At 38.0% G+C, this 14,658-nt stretch overlaps 1 protein-coding gene across 1 annotated transcript; it reads left to right on the top strand.

The window, feature by feature from the left end:
* Positions 1–607: 607 nt before the first annotated feature.
* On the top strand, positions 608–14,372 carry LOC100761079 (NTF2-related export protein 2). Its single transcript, XM_027433627.1, has 5 exons — positions 608–696; positions 1,650–1,734; positions 2,588–2,674; positions 13,269–13,413; positions 14,191–14,372. The coding sequence occupies exons 1-5, from the start codon at positions 608–610 to the stop codon at positions 14,370–14,372; spliced, it is 588 nt and encodes a 195-aa protein (XP_027289428.1).
* Positions 14,373–14,658: the final 286 nt, after the last annotated feature.

Here is a 14,658-nt window from a genome sequence, read left to right as displayed (position 1 = left end):
AAAGGCAGAGGGGTTAGAAAGGCAGAGACACAGAAAGATAAGGTAGAAAATGTTTTAGAGATTGGCCGAAACTAGCTACTCAGAATTCATTACTTGGAATTCCTTTAAAATGTATCAGTAGTTACTTGTTTGCCGCTCTTGACACTGCTTGGTAGCAAGAGCTTTGCACAATGCCTGGAGCACAGTAAATGATGATAAATATTTGTTGAAGGAATGAACAATAAGAAGAGAACCAAAACTCAATCAATAAATAATGCAGATTCATGCATCACTAAGAAAATATAGATTAGAAATAAACTGAAAAAAAAATCAGTTTAAATTTTGGACTTGAGAGTCTGAGAAACATGGCAGAACATTCCCATTTTCACTATTAGAAAGATTCCACATGTACAATTTGAGCTCCATAGAGGTAGAACCAAAGTTACAAAACTGTAGTTCATTACCATATAAAGAGCCATAGAGAGTCACGTGGTAGTAGCTGCCCCGGAAGTAATGAGTCAAGGCAGTCAGCATCATAGTGGGCAAACCGGAAGGAACTGAAGCTGAGTGGCGCGCAGTTGGAGAAGAAAGCGGTTCCTGTGGGTACCTTTGTGAACGCTCGCTGAGAATGAAAAAATATAGTGACTGGTCCCGTGGGGACAAACACTATGGAAGGTCTGGCTATTCCTCTCGCGAGCCACACACAAGCTACAGATAGTAAGTTCAAAGAAATATTTGATTCAAATTTTAGATGTCTGACGTGGCCACTTTGGGATTAACTGTTTTAAGAAAGGGCGCCGGGCTACTGAAACCAGTTTGCCATGGCATTTATCATTACTTGAGCTTAAATCTTATCTAGACACGGTTTAATCACTGATTGTTTTAATAATGTGATGATAAAATAGTATTTAACTCATAGTTGCCATAAATAATTGAAAATGGATAAAATTACTTAGAAAAGTGCTTATGGTCACTACTAACGGTCCCTGGTCAGGTTGTTCTGAATAAGCTGTAGAAACCATACACCACAGAATATTGGGTTTTGGTTTGGGTGGGGTTTGTTTTTTGGGGGGCGGGGTGGTGCTTGACATTTAATCCCTTCGGTGTGAAGGGAATTAGTAAAATGATTGTTAAGCACAGGAAAATTTTTAGTTATCCAAACAAGGCGTTAGTAGCAGAGGGTCAAAATGGAGAATATTCCCGAACTTTACATTTTAAATTCTTTTAAACCCCTCGTGCAGCAAGCGGTTTTTCTGAGCGGGTTCTCAAGTCCTGCCCCCTTTTCCTATTGGCTACTGACCTAGGTTTTTCCGTTTCTCATTGGCCCTCAAGCTTTGGGCCCGCCTCATGGGATAAAGCTGTCCTGTAATTGCAACTTTTGATTTTAACTTGTACCAGGGCGGGGAGCTGGGCTGGGGTTGTTTTATTTGTGTTGTGCTGTTTTGTTAGTTTATTTTTGGTTGGTTTTTTGTTTGTTTCTCTCTTTTATGCAAAGTAAACAGTTTGGAAGTAATTTAAACAGATGGATGGAACCAGTTGCAACTGAAAGGATTGGCCACTTAAAATTGGAACTTTGAGGGGGTTTTAACACTAGGATATAATGGGCGGGTTTAAAAATCTGTGTCTTTGGCGGGTCTCGTTTTCTTTGTAAACATTTCCTCCTTCTGCAGCCAAAAGAGCCAGACACGTGAGGAGGTACTGACACCTGCCCTGAAGGAGCATGCCATTTCAAGTTCTCCAATGGCCATGGCTGTGGTGAGTGTGTGACACCATTGAGTGTTGAGGAACTAGGACATGTGCAGCAAAAGGGATGGGAGGCAGGAGCTTGGACATGTGAGCAACTGGCGAATCAGCATCTGGCCCGCCAGCCCCTGGGGCGGGACTTGCTCCCCTCCTCTTCCTAGAAAAGATGCAGGAAGGAGGATGGAGGCTAAGTCATCTTTGGCTTACAGTATCAACCTTTCTGTTGGCGCTTTAAAAATCAGAATCTCCTGATCACTCACAAATGGCAATTATTTTTAATTCAAGGAATAGGACTTTCTCAGTAAAAGTGAAGGGCAAACAAAGTTATTTAATTGGGGATCTTGTGAGAACTCTGAGGCCTTTCATTTCTTGGTTTTTGCAATTCATTTACAAATGCCCATGAATGTTTATATAATGTAAGAAAAATTTCTAAGTGGGACTGCTTAGACTTTCAAGTCATACTTAAAAAAAAGAAAATAACTTCCAAGCTTGGTCATAAGTTGAAACTTAGCACTTACTCAGTGACTGTCCACCAACACCTTGTCTCCACCCACACCCATCACCCACTCTCGAGTTACTATTCCTGTGGTAGGTGAATGTTTTGTAAAATACTGAATTTTTTTTTACTTAATTGCCAAGCAAAGATTCCAGAGTTATATGTGAAGAGTGAAAAAAGGGGAGATAAATATGTTCTAAAGACGTGGATCTAAAAACTAGCTACAGTTTGCTTTTAAAGCTGAAAACATTTATGCCTTGATCTTTAAAATACTCAAATTTATATGATAGCTGATTTTGCATATAGCTTTATAGTGCCTATTTTGAGCTTGCAGGATTATGATTTACCATTGTGAAAATTTGCTCATAGGATTTTAAAACTCATGTGGATCAGGCATGTAGAGCTGCTGAGGAATTTGTCAATATTTACTATGAGACAATGGACAAAAGAAGACATGTAAGTTTTATAGTCTCCCTTGTTCTTTGTTTAATACCATTCATTTGTTTAAATACCATTTATCTGACCTACATAAGTAATTGCTGTATACACATTCTTTAAGACCTGTTTATACTGGTTTACAGTTTGTTTATACTTGTTTATAGTTTGGTATTTTGTTTTCATTTTTCTTTTGGGGTATTTTGGTTTTTTGGTATTGGGGTTTTTTGTTGTATTATTTTTTTTGCTTGGTTGATTTTTTTTGAGAAAACTGCTACTTGAGAAGCTAGGGAAAGAATCTGGGAGAAAGGAAGAATATGATCAAAAATATATTTAAATTTAAAAATTATTTTAAATAATAAAAATATAACATAGGATATCTGATCACATTGTGAACCCCAAGATTGCATTATTTATTGGAAAAACCTGTTTCTAGCTGTGGTGTGGCTCAGGCTTAGCATATACCTTTAACCCAATTGTTTTCTGCTTGCATATTGTAAACAGGATTAAATAAGGTCAACCATAGGTCAAGAGGCAGAGCAACCAACCAGTTGACAGGAAGTAAACATAGGATTATCAAGAAAAAAACATGTAGAGTAAGAGGGAGTCAGGAAGATGGATAGAGAGACACACAGGAAATAGAAGGGAGGGACATTCCTTTTGAGGCATGTTGTTTGAGAAGGCATAGGAGTTAGGGGAGGCTTCTGGGGTATTGGCTGAGGAGGAAGGTCAGCTGGGTGTATTCTCTGCCTCTCTGAGCTATCAGGCTTTCACCCCAGAATCTGGCTCCTGAGTATTAATAAAAATCAAATGATTAAGATTTTGTTAACATTTGGCACCCAATTTGGGGCACAGCCTCATGGACAGAGTAATCATGCCAGCTGAGGACAAACTGAGAAGCCATCGGATTTGGTAATATACCTGGAAAGTCCTCAAGGAGAGAATTTACATAATATTAAAATTGGGAAACATTATAGTACAGAGCTTTAGGACCATGTATATTGCTTCTTTAGATACTTTGAAAATAGAAGCAGAAAATGAAAAGATAAATGATTTAACTGAGATTGGCATAGTGCCGATTATAATTACTATCAGTCTGGAACTTTGCATTTTATCCTCAATAGCCATAGTATTTTTTGTGCCAACTATGAAAAATGGATTCATACGATACAAGCCTTAGAAAGATGTAAATAAAAATAAAAAAATATGCAGACACAGAGAAATTTAGACAAGAACCTACCACACCATTCCATGTTGAAACTGAAGAGGTGTGGATAAGGTTGTTAGAAAACTAACCTTAGCCTACCCAGTTACTATAACAAGAATTAACCAGCAGACAATAGGCTTTCCCAAGTTTTTGAAGAATTTAAATGGAATCTGATAGAAATACTGGATTTGAGGAGATTTAAGGAAGTAGTCATTTCAGATGGCATACATATGTATATTTTAAAGATATGTTGATCTTAGAAAGGAAACCTAGTGTCACACTAGGGAAGAGGTTTTATCTCTGTTTCCTTGGGAGGAGAAAAGCTGTGAATACCATGAATATTGATAAAGATTAGATTCAAACGGGAGAGCCTTCCTGAATAAGGAGAGGTGATAGTTCATCACACAGCTTGGTCATTCAGCCCAAACTAACAAATGCCTTTCATTTGATTAGGCATGAAAAACTAAAAATATGAATAATATTTTCAAAATGGTAATTTACCAAAGGCACGTTTGCCTTACTGGCATGAAATGAAAAATGGGTTTTTTTGAAACATGTGTCTTTATTCCATGTTAGATCATTAAAGTGTAGATTGCTATACAACGCATGCCATCTTGGACATCAGCTTTTGAGTGTTCTTAAATAAAACAGATACTTTTTTTTGTTTCGATATTAAAAACACAGTTAAGCTGGTGGCGCATGCCTTTAATCCCAGCACTTGGGAGGCAGAGGCAGGTGGATCTCTGTGAGTTCGAGGCCAGCCTGGTCTACAGAGAGAGTTCAAGGACAACCTCCAAAGCTACAGAGAAACCCTGTCTGAAAAATTCCCCCGAAAAAAAGTTAAGTGATTAAAATTTTTTAAGTAAAATATTTTTAAGTAAATTCAAACTTGTTTTCTAAATCTCTAAGAGTTGAAGTTAGTTATTTGGACTTAAGATAAAATATTTGAGCAGAACCCTGCCTGGGCAGCACAGTAGAGCTGACTGTTGTTGGGGCCACAGGTGAGCGAGCCCTGATGGTGTGGTAGCAGGAGAACTAACCCCCCTCCCCTATATGCCCCATAAAGCAATCAGGAGACAGGGTGCTCCCTCCCCCCAACCTTGCTTAGGCAAAACAATTGAGCTAACCCTGAGAATGTAATATAGGGGACCTGGATCTCAGGGCCTAAAAGTGGGAGAAATGGCACCCCTCCTTGCTGTGGGCTGCATCAGAGGCAGACACATAAGAGTTACACTGGCTTAAATTTAAAAACCACTTACAAAAGGCAAGCTGAAATTCAAAGAGAATATCCTTTGTGATCTAAAAATAAATACATTTAAACGTTGAATTTATGTATGAAGAGAACCGGGAAATGGGTGTATTTATCCACACATACTATGACATATTTAGTTTCAGAATTTCAAAATAATTTTTTTCAGTTTTTTTATTTGAATTAGAAACAAGATTGTTTTACAAGCCAATCCCAGTTCCCTTCTCCCTCCCATCCTCCCCTACCACCCCCGCCAACTAAAACCCTACCTATCACATATCCTTTCTTCTATTCTGTCCCTGACTCAACCTTTCTGCTCCCTCATGACCTCTGCATCCTTCCTCTTCTCCCCTTCTCATTATCATAGCTCCCTCCCCCCTCTTCCCGTGCTCTCAATTTGCTCAGGGGATCTTGACCCTTTCCCCTTCGCCAGGAGACCATATATGTCTCTCTTAGGGTCCTCCGTTTTTACTAGTTTCTCTGGCAGTGTGGATTGTAGGCTAGTAATCCTTTACTCTATATCTAAAATCCACATATGAGTGAATACATACCATGTTTGTCTTTTTGTGATTGGTTTACCTCCCTCAGAATAATTTCTTCTATTTCCATCCATTTTCCTGCATATTTGAAGATTCCGTTTTTTTGTTTTGTTTGGTTTGGTTTGGTTTGGTTTTTTTTGCTTAGTAGTGCTCCATTGTGTAAATGTACCACATTTTCTCTATCCATTCTTCGGTTGGGGGAATCTAGGCTGCTTCCAGTTTCTGGCTATTACAAATAGTGCTGCTATGCACATCGTTGAACAGATGTCCTTGTTGTATGAATGTGCTTCTTTTGGGTATATGCCTAGGAGTGGAATTGCTGGATCTTGTGGTAGACTGATTCCCATTTTCTTGAGGAGTCGCCATACTGATTTCCAAAGTGTCTGTACAAGGTGGCACTCCCACCAGCAATGGAGAAGTGTTCCCCTTTCTCCACATCCTCTCCAGCATGAACTGTCATTGGTGTTTTTTATTTTGGCCATTCTGACAGGAGTCTGATGGTATCTCAGAGTTGTTTTGATCTGCATTTCCCTGATGGCTAAGGATGTTGAACACTTTCTTAGGTGTCTTTCAGTCATTTTAGATTCCTCTATAGAGAATTGTCTATTTAGTTCTGTACCCCACTTTTTAATTGGATTGTTTGGTGTTTTGGAGACTAGCTTCTTGAGTTCTTTGTATATTTTGGAGATCAGTCCTCTGTCAGATGTGGGGTTGGTGAATATCTTTTCCCAGTCTGTGGGCTGCAGTTTTGTCTTGCTGACTGTGTCCTTTGCCTTACAGAAGCTTCTCAGTTTCAGGAGGTCCCATTTATCAATTGTTGATCTCAGTGTCTGTGCTGCTGGTGTAATGTTCCTGTACCAAATTAACTCAAGGGTATTTCCCCCTTTGTCTTTTAATAGGATTAGTGTGGCTGGGTTTATGTTGAGGTCTTTGATCCATTTTGACTTAAGTTCTGTGCATGGAAATAGGCTTGGATCTATTTGTAATCTTCTACATGTTTGCATCCAGTCATGGCAGCACAAAGTTCTCTTTGTTCCATCGCATAAATTTGGATTGTTAGTCAAAAATCAGGTGTTCGTAGGTGTGTGGGTTAATATCAGGTTTTTCAACTCTATTCCATTGGTCTACCTGTCTATTTTTGTGCCAATACCAAGCTGTTTTCAGGACTATAGCTCTGTAATAGAGCTTGAAGTCAGGGATGGTGATGCCTCCAGAAGTTCTTTTTTTGTACAAGATTGTTTTGGCTATCCTTGGGCCTTTTGTATCTCCATATAAAGTTGAGAATTATTCTTTCAAGGTCTGTGAAGAATTGTGTTGGGATTTTTGTGGAGATTGCATTGAATCTGTAGATTGCTTTTTGCAAGTTTGCCATTTCTACTATGCTAATCCTACCTATCCAAGAGCATGGAAGACCTTTCCAATTTCTGGTATCTTCTTTAATTTCTTTCTTTAGAGAGTCAAAATTCTTTTTTTTTTTTTTTTTTTTTTTGGTTTTTCGAGACAGGGTTTCTCTGTGTAGCTTTGGAGCCTATCCTGGCACACACTCTAGAGACCAGGCTGGCCTCGAACTCACAGAAATCCACCTGTATCTGCCTCCCAAGTGCTGGGATTATAGGCTTGTGCCACCAGTGCCCATCAAGAGTCAAAATTCTTACAGTACAGGTCTTTCACTTTTTTGGTTAGTGTTACCCCAAGGTATTTTATGTTTTTTTGTGGCAATTGTAAAGGGTGATGTTTCTCTGATTTCTTTCTCCACCAATGTGTCATCAGTATATAACTCGGCAGGCAGATGGAAAGCTTTATCGTAACAGGTATGTATCAGGGCTGCAGACTTTTTGAGTTAATTTTGTATCCTGCCAGTTTGCTGAAGGTGTTTATCAGCTGTAGGAGTTCCCTGGTAGAGTTTTGTGGGTCACTTATATAGAATATCATATCATCTGTGAATAGTGAGAGTTTGACTTATTCCTTTCCAATTTGTATTCCCTTGATCTCTTTTTGTTGTCTTATTGCTCTAGCTAGAACTTCAAGGACAATATTGAAGAGGTATGGAGAGAGTGGTCAGCCTTGTCTTGTCCCTGATTTTAGAGAAATTGCCTTGAGTTTCTCTCCATTTAATTTGATGTTGACTGTCGGCTTGCTGTATATTGCTTTTATTATGTTGAGGTATTTCCTGTTATTCTTGATTTCTCCAAGACCTTTATCATGAAGGGGTGTTGGATTTTGTCAAAGGTTTTTCGGCATCTAGTGAGATGATCATGTGATTTTTTTCCTCAGTCTGTTTATATGGTGGATTTCATTGGTGGACTTTCATATGTTGAAACATCCTTGCATCCCTTGGATGAAGCCTACTTGATAATGGTGGTTGATTTCTCTGATGTGTTTTTGGATTCGATTTGTCAGTATTTTATTGAGAATTTTTACATCAATGTTCATGAGGGATATTGGTCTGTAGTTCTCTTTCTTAGTTGTGTCTTTGTGTGGCTTGGGTATCAAGGTTATTGAAGCCTCATAAAAAGAGATTGGCAATGACCCTTCTGCTTCTATTGTGTGGAATACTTTGAGGAGAATTGGTAATAGCTGTACCTTGAATTTCTGGTAGAATTCTGCACTGAAGCCATCTGGCTCGCGGCTTTTTTTTTTTTTTTTGGTTGGCATTCTTCTGATGACTGCTTCAATTTCATAAGTGGTTATAGGTCTATTTAAGTTGCTTATCTTTTCTTTATTTAATTTTGGTAAATCAAATCTGTCCAGAAAATTGTCCATTTCCTTTAGATTTTCTAATTTTGAGGAATATAGGTTTTCTAAGTATGACCTGATGATTCTCTGGATTTCCTCTGTGTCTGTTGTTATGTCCCCCTTTTCATTCCTAATTTTATTAATTTGCATGTTCACTCTCTGCCGTTTGGTAAGTTTGGATAAAGGTTTGTTTATCTTGTTGATTTTCTGGAAGAACCAACTCTTCATTATATTGATTGTTTGTATTGTTCTCCTAGTTTCCATTTTATTGATTTCAGCCCTAAATTTGATTGTTTCCTGGTGTCTGCTCCTCCGGGGTGTATTGGCTTCTTTGTGTTCTAATCCTTTCAGTTGTGCTGTTAATTCTCTAGTGTGATTATTCTCCTGTTTCTTCATGTGGGCACTTAGTGCTATGAACTTTCCTCTTAGCACTGCTTTCAAAGTGTCCCATAGGTTTGGATATGTTGTGTCCACATTCTCATTGAATTCTAGGAAATCTTTAATTTCTTTTTTTTATTTCTTCCTCGATCCAAGAATTGTGCAATTGGGTATTACTTAATTTCCATGAGTTTGTAGGTTTTTTTTTTTTTGTAATTCGTGTTGTTGTTGAATTTTAACTTTAAAGCATGGTGGTCTGATAAGATACAGGGGGTTATTTCAATTTTTTCTACCTGTTGAGGTTTGCTGTGTGTCAAGTATGTGGTTGATTTTAGAGAAGGTTCCATGTGGCACTGAGAAGAAGGTAAGTTGTTTTGTATTTGGACGGAATGCTCTGTAGATATGTTAAGTCCAGTTGGGCCATAACTTTGATTAGTTCCTTTGTTTCTTTTGTTAAGTTCTGTCTGGTGTTCCTGTCCAGTGGTGAGAGTGGGGTATTGAAGTCTCTCACTATAAGTGTGTGTGGTTTTATGTGTGATTTGAGTTTTAGTAATGTTTCTTTTACAAACATTAGATTAGAACATGCCTTTGTATTTGGGGCATAAATGTTCAGAATTGAGACTTCATCCTGGTGGATTTCTCCTGTGATGAGTAGGAAGTGACCTCCTTCATCTCTTTTGATTGATTTTAGTTTAAAGTCCAATTTGTTGGATATTAGGATTGCTACTCCCACTTGTTTCTTGGTCCATTTGATTGGAAAATCTTTCCCCAACCTTTAATTCTTAGGTACCGTATGTCTTCGAAGTTGAGGTGTGTTTCATGTATGCAGCAGAAGGATGGATTCTTTCTTATCAATTCTGCTAATCTGTGTCTTTTAATAGGCGAGTTAAGACCATTAATGCTGATGGATATTGATGACCATTGTTTGTTCATTCTTGTTTGTTTTTGATTTGGTGATGGTGGTGAAATTATGCGTGGGATTCTATCCCTTTTTCCTTTTGGCTGTTGGTAAAGTGGGATTATCTATTGCCTATATGTTTCTGGTTGTAGTTAACTTCCTTGGGTTGCAGTTTACCTTCCAGTACTTTCTGTAGGGCTGGATTGGTGGATATGTATTGTTTGGATCTGGTTTTATCATGGAATATCTTGTTTTCTCCATCTATAATGATTGAAAGCTTTGCTGGGTATAGTAGTCTGGGCTGGCATCCATGGTCTCTTAGTGTAGGTAGACTATCGATCCAGGACCTTCTGGCTTTCAGAGTTTCCATGGAAAAGTCAGGTGTAATTCTGGTAGGTTTGCCTTTATAAATTACTTGACCTTTTTCCTTTGCTGCTCTTAATATTTTCTCTTTGTTCTGTACGTTTGGAATTTTGATTATTATGTGGCGAGGAGACCTTTTTTTGGTTTAGTCTATTTGGTGTTCTGTAGGCTTCTTGTATTTTCATTGGCATGTCTTTCTTTAGGTTAGGAAAGTTTTCTTCTATGATTTTGTTGAATATGTTTTCTGTGCCTTTGAGTTGGATTTCTTCACCTTCTTCCATACCTATTCTTAGGTTTGGTCTTTTCACAGTATCCCATATTTCCTGGATATTTTGTGTTAGGGATTTGTTGGAGTTAAGATTTTCTTTCGTTGATGAGTCTATTTCCGCTAGTGTGTCTTCAACTCCTGAGATTCTCTCTTCCATCTCTTGTATTCTGTTGGTTATGCTTACATCTGTAGTTCCTGATCATTTACCCAGCTTTTTTATTTACAGCATTCCCTCAGATTGTGTTTTCTTTATTGCCTCTATTTCAGTTTTTAGGTCTTGAACTGTTTCCTTGAGAGATTTGTTGATATCTTGTATTTTTTGGTTTATTTTTTCTTCCATTTCTTTTGGGATTTTCTCATGTCCTCTTTGAGGTCTTCTATCATTTTCATGAAGATGTTTTTCAGGTCATTCTCTTCTGCTTCATCTGCATTGTGATGTTCAGGTCTTGGTGGTGTATGGTTCCTAGTCTCTGGTGGTGTCATATTGGGTTTTCTGTTGTTGAATGTGCTTTTACATTGACCTCTTCTCATCCTTTCTTCTGGTGGGTATAGCAGGATTCTCTTCCTCTCCTGGTGGGTATGGGACCAAGATTTCCTTCTGGTAGATGCAAACAGTTCCAATACTCTGATGTCTGTCCTCTTGTTGTGGATGGAGGTGGAACTGTCACTGGGGCCTTGGCAGTGTTCGGGTGTGTCAGATCCTGCTGCTGAGCTCCGATCCAGCGAGCAAACCCCTGGGCTTCAGATGCCTCCCAGCAGGGTCACTGAACCAAAACCGGAAACAGCCCCTGGCCCACTCAGGCCAGTGGATGGAGGCGGAACTGCCACCAGGGCCTTGGCAGTGTCCGGGTGTGTCAGGTCCCATTGCCAATCTTGGATCCAGTGAGCAAACCCTTGGCGTCAGATGTTTCTGAGCCTCAAAATAAATTTTAATTAAAAGATAATTCTTTTTCTGCTACCAAAAATATTTTGCCCTAGGAAAGACATAACCTGCCAAAAAGGAACCCCTTTTTATTATATTATTGTTTAAAAACATAATAAGAAAACAAAGTAAGTTGCTTATAGACTGTATGGCAAGTCTCTATGCATATAGTGGAGATGTCTGCTCTAGAACCATATCAAAAATTTGCCTTTACCTTGTACCATGCTCTAAGGCAAAGTCCCAACTTTTCTTAACTTCATTTTACTGTTTTTTGTTGGTTTGTTTGTTTTTTCTCTTTGAGACAGGGTTTCTCTTGTGTAGCTTTGGAACCTGTCCTGGAACTCAACTCTGTAGACCAGGCTGGCCTCGAACTCACAGAGATCTGCCTGCCTCTGCTTAGCGCCACCACTATCCAGCTCTCATTTTACTTTTAAGTAGGAAAACATTTTTGCAATGCTGGAAATTAAACTCAGGGCCTTAGCAAGTGCTCTACCACTCACTGCCATATTTCCCCAGCTCAGGAATTAATTTAAATACTGCATGTAAATTGGGTCCCAGCATACCTGTACTTAAATAGTTGATCTTTTTTTTTTTCTGAGACAGGGTTTCTCTGTGTAGTTTTTGGAGCCTATCCTGGCACTCGCTCTGGAGACCAGGCTGGCCTCAAACTCACAGAGATCCGCCTGCCTCTGCCTCCCGAGTGCTGTGATTAAAGGCGTGCGCCACCAACGCATAGTTGATCTTTTTTTTAGTCCCTTGAATGAACATAGTTAAATATTGCTAGTGTGCAACAGTCAACAATTTCATGAATGTCTCCTGGTTTTCCTCTTTTTTATACTAATAGAAAATTTCTGATTATGGTTCACAGCTGTAGCTGATGTTCACAATAAGGATTCCCATGATGTAGATGCTTTTACTAGATCAGGGTTTCACATCAGATTTTTCATTGTAATTTACTATTTTTAAGGAATTATTTCAGTATGTGAACAAATAAATAGTCTCCTACCAGTACAGAACTCTTTTATTATTTTAAAAAAAAACTTTCTTTAAAATATGTTACTATTGCTGACATGGACCTGGGGGTGGGAAAGACTGTGACAATAGGTGTTTATTGTCCCTTGTCATGAATATTTGTCATTTGTCCTGTCTTGGTGCTTTCAAAACTAAAGTAGCTTTTGGATTTAGTAGCACAGGTTTTTACTCCTGGCACCTGGGAGGCAGAAGCAGGCAGATCTCTAAATTCAAGGCCATCCTGGTATACATAGTGAGTTTCTGGACAACCAGAGCAACACAGTGAAACCCTGTAGGTGCACCAGAGCGAAGCTTCATGTGTATATGTAATTCTAGTATTCAGGAGACTGAGACAAGATCCTGAGTTTGAGGCCAGCCTGGGAGACAGGGCAAAAGTAAAATGAGGTAACATAGTGCATTGTCAGTGCAAGGGTATGTGTGATCCTTTTAATCCAACTTAATTTTGAGAATAAAACAAGTAATGTGTCACTTGACCTCTTCCATTTTGTCTCATTTGGACCATACCACACTTGTCATCACCACTCTACTGTAAGTCCTTCTGATTCTTTTGCACTTACTCTACCAACACTAAATAATGAATTCTTCCTAGCATAAAAGCATCAGATGATTCACTTGTTTTTAGTCACTAGAATTAAAGTGATTAGGGCTTAATTCTCTGAATTGGAAATGAGAAATTAAAATGTGTTTGAGACTGAATGTGCTTGGCATTTGTGATCATTTAATTGATTTTAAAAGAGCAAAACTTTACAACTCTTATTATTTGAGGGTTACAAGTTTTTCTTATTAAAGCTAAAGTGGAAATACTAAAAATGTAGGAATTGCCAAGTTAATAGAGACACATAATGTCTATTTAAGGCAAGATAGATAACATTGTCTCATTGTTTTCTGTTAGCAAGGGGGCAAAGGAAGTGGAGATGGAGACAGACCCATGAAAATGTTTACATTCCATCTATGATCCTTTAATGCATTTCTAGAAAATGGAACAGAAAAATCCACCTTTTAAACTTTTTCCTTTATTTTTAGGCAATTATCAGGCTGTATTTGGACAAGGCCACTCTAATCTGGAATGGAAATGTTGTTACAGGGCTGGAAGCCCTTGCTCATTTTTTTGAGATGTTGCCTTCCAGTGAGTTCCAGATCAATATGTTGGACTGCCAACCAGTTCATGGTAAGATCGTGGTCTTTCAAAGTATCCCCTTTATTTTCTGCTAGTAAACACTGAGGTTTACAGCCAAAGCAGTAGTAACCTTTCACAGTAGATAGATTTACCTATTTGAGCAAGTGAAGTGTCACAAAAAGTAATGTGTACAGTCAGTCTTTGGGACTTTTAGATGCTTTTCATTCTAAAGAACTACCAATAAGTTTGGGATAATGTATGATTATTGGTGATTGGATCGTATATGAGAAATTGCAACTAAATGTGATTTTTGTTGAAAATGAGAATGCCTACAGGAAAAAAATCTATGCTGTATCATAGATTAATGTGTTTGAGGGTCTGTTAGCATTTCAGAGAACTGTATTCTGTGAAAGAATGACTTGGTATATGACAGAATTTGATTCAGAGTGAATTGATGTAATGTATTATATTTGCCTCTAGATGGTGCACTTACTATCTTAAGTAAATGTTTATAATGATATTTTCCCCTTATAGCTCCTCAAGAACGGCTTGAGATGCAAACTATTTTTGATGTTAGATATCTAATGAAATATTAATACATACAGGAAACAAATAGTCATGTATATAATCTTTATTTTGGAATTTGAGAGTACCCTATAAATCTTTCTAGATAGAAAAATCATCTTAATATTTTTTTTTAAATATTCAACTTTTGACTTTGGAATGCATGCTCAAAGTACAGAGCGTTTATGAAAATACTTTAGCATTACATTATAAGCTTATTTAGAAATGTAAATTGACATATTTTTCTTGTTTGTGTTGCTAAAGAGCAAGCTACCCAGTCCCAGACTACAGTTCTTGTTGTGACCAGTGGAGCTGTAAAGTTTGATGGAAACAAGCAACACTTCTTCAACCAGAACTTCCTGCTGACTGCTCATAGCACTCCTACCAGCACTGTGTGGAAGATTGCAAGTGATTGCTTCCGCTTTCAAGATTGGGCTAATATTTAAAGGAGCAAAAGCCCACACAATAAGTCCATTAGTTCCAGCAAGAGAAGTTTAATGTGAATTAATGCGGTTCATTGTAAAAGTACTATAAACCAGTATGTGCCAAAACAATTTTTTTTTTTTTTTTTTTTTTTTTTTTTTTTTTTTTTTTTTTTTTAGTCCTAGCAGCACATTTGCTAGAGCAGCTGCCCGTTTGGATTGCTTTCCCTAAGAGCTTTAAAAATTATGTTGACATACCTTATGCATACATTCCACTACTGATAATCTCAGGGTAATATTGAACAGGATC

The sequence above is a fragment of the Cricetulus griseus genome, chromosome X (assembly GCF_003668045.3).
Source record: "Cricetulus griseus strain 17A/GY chromosome X, alternate assembly CriGri-PICRH-1.0, whole genome shotgun sequence".
Lineage (NCBI taxonomy): Eukaryota > Metazoa > Chordata > Mammalia > Rodentia > Cricetidae > Cricetulus > Cricetulus griseus.
The sequence above is the reverse complement of the archived record's forward strand: the minus strand, read 5'-3'. Positions and strand labels throughout refer to the sequence as shown.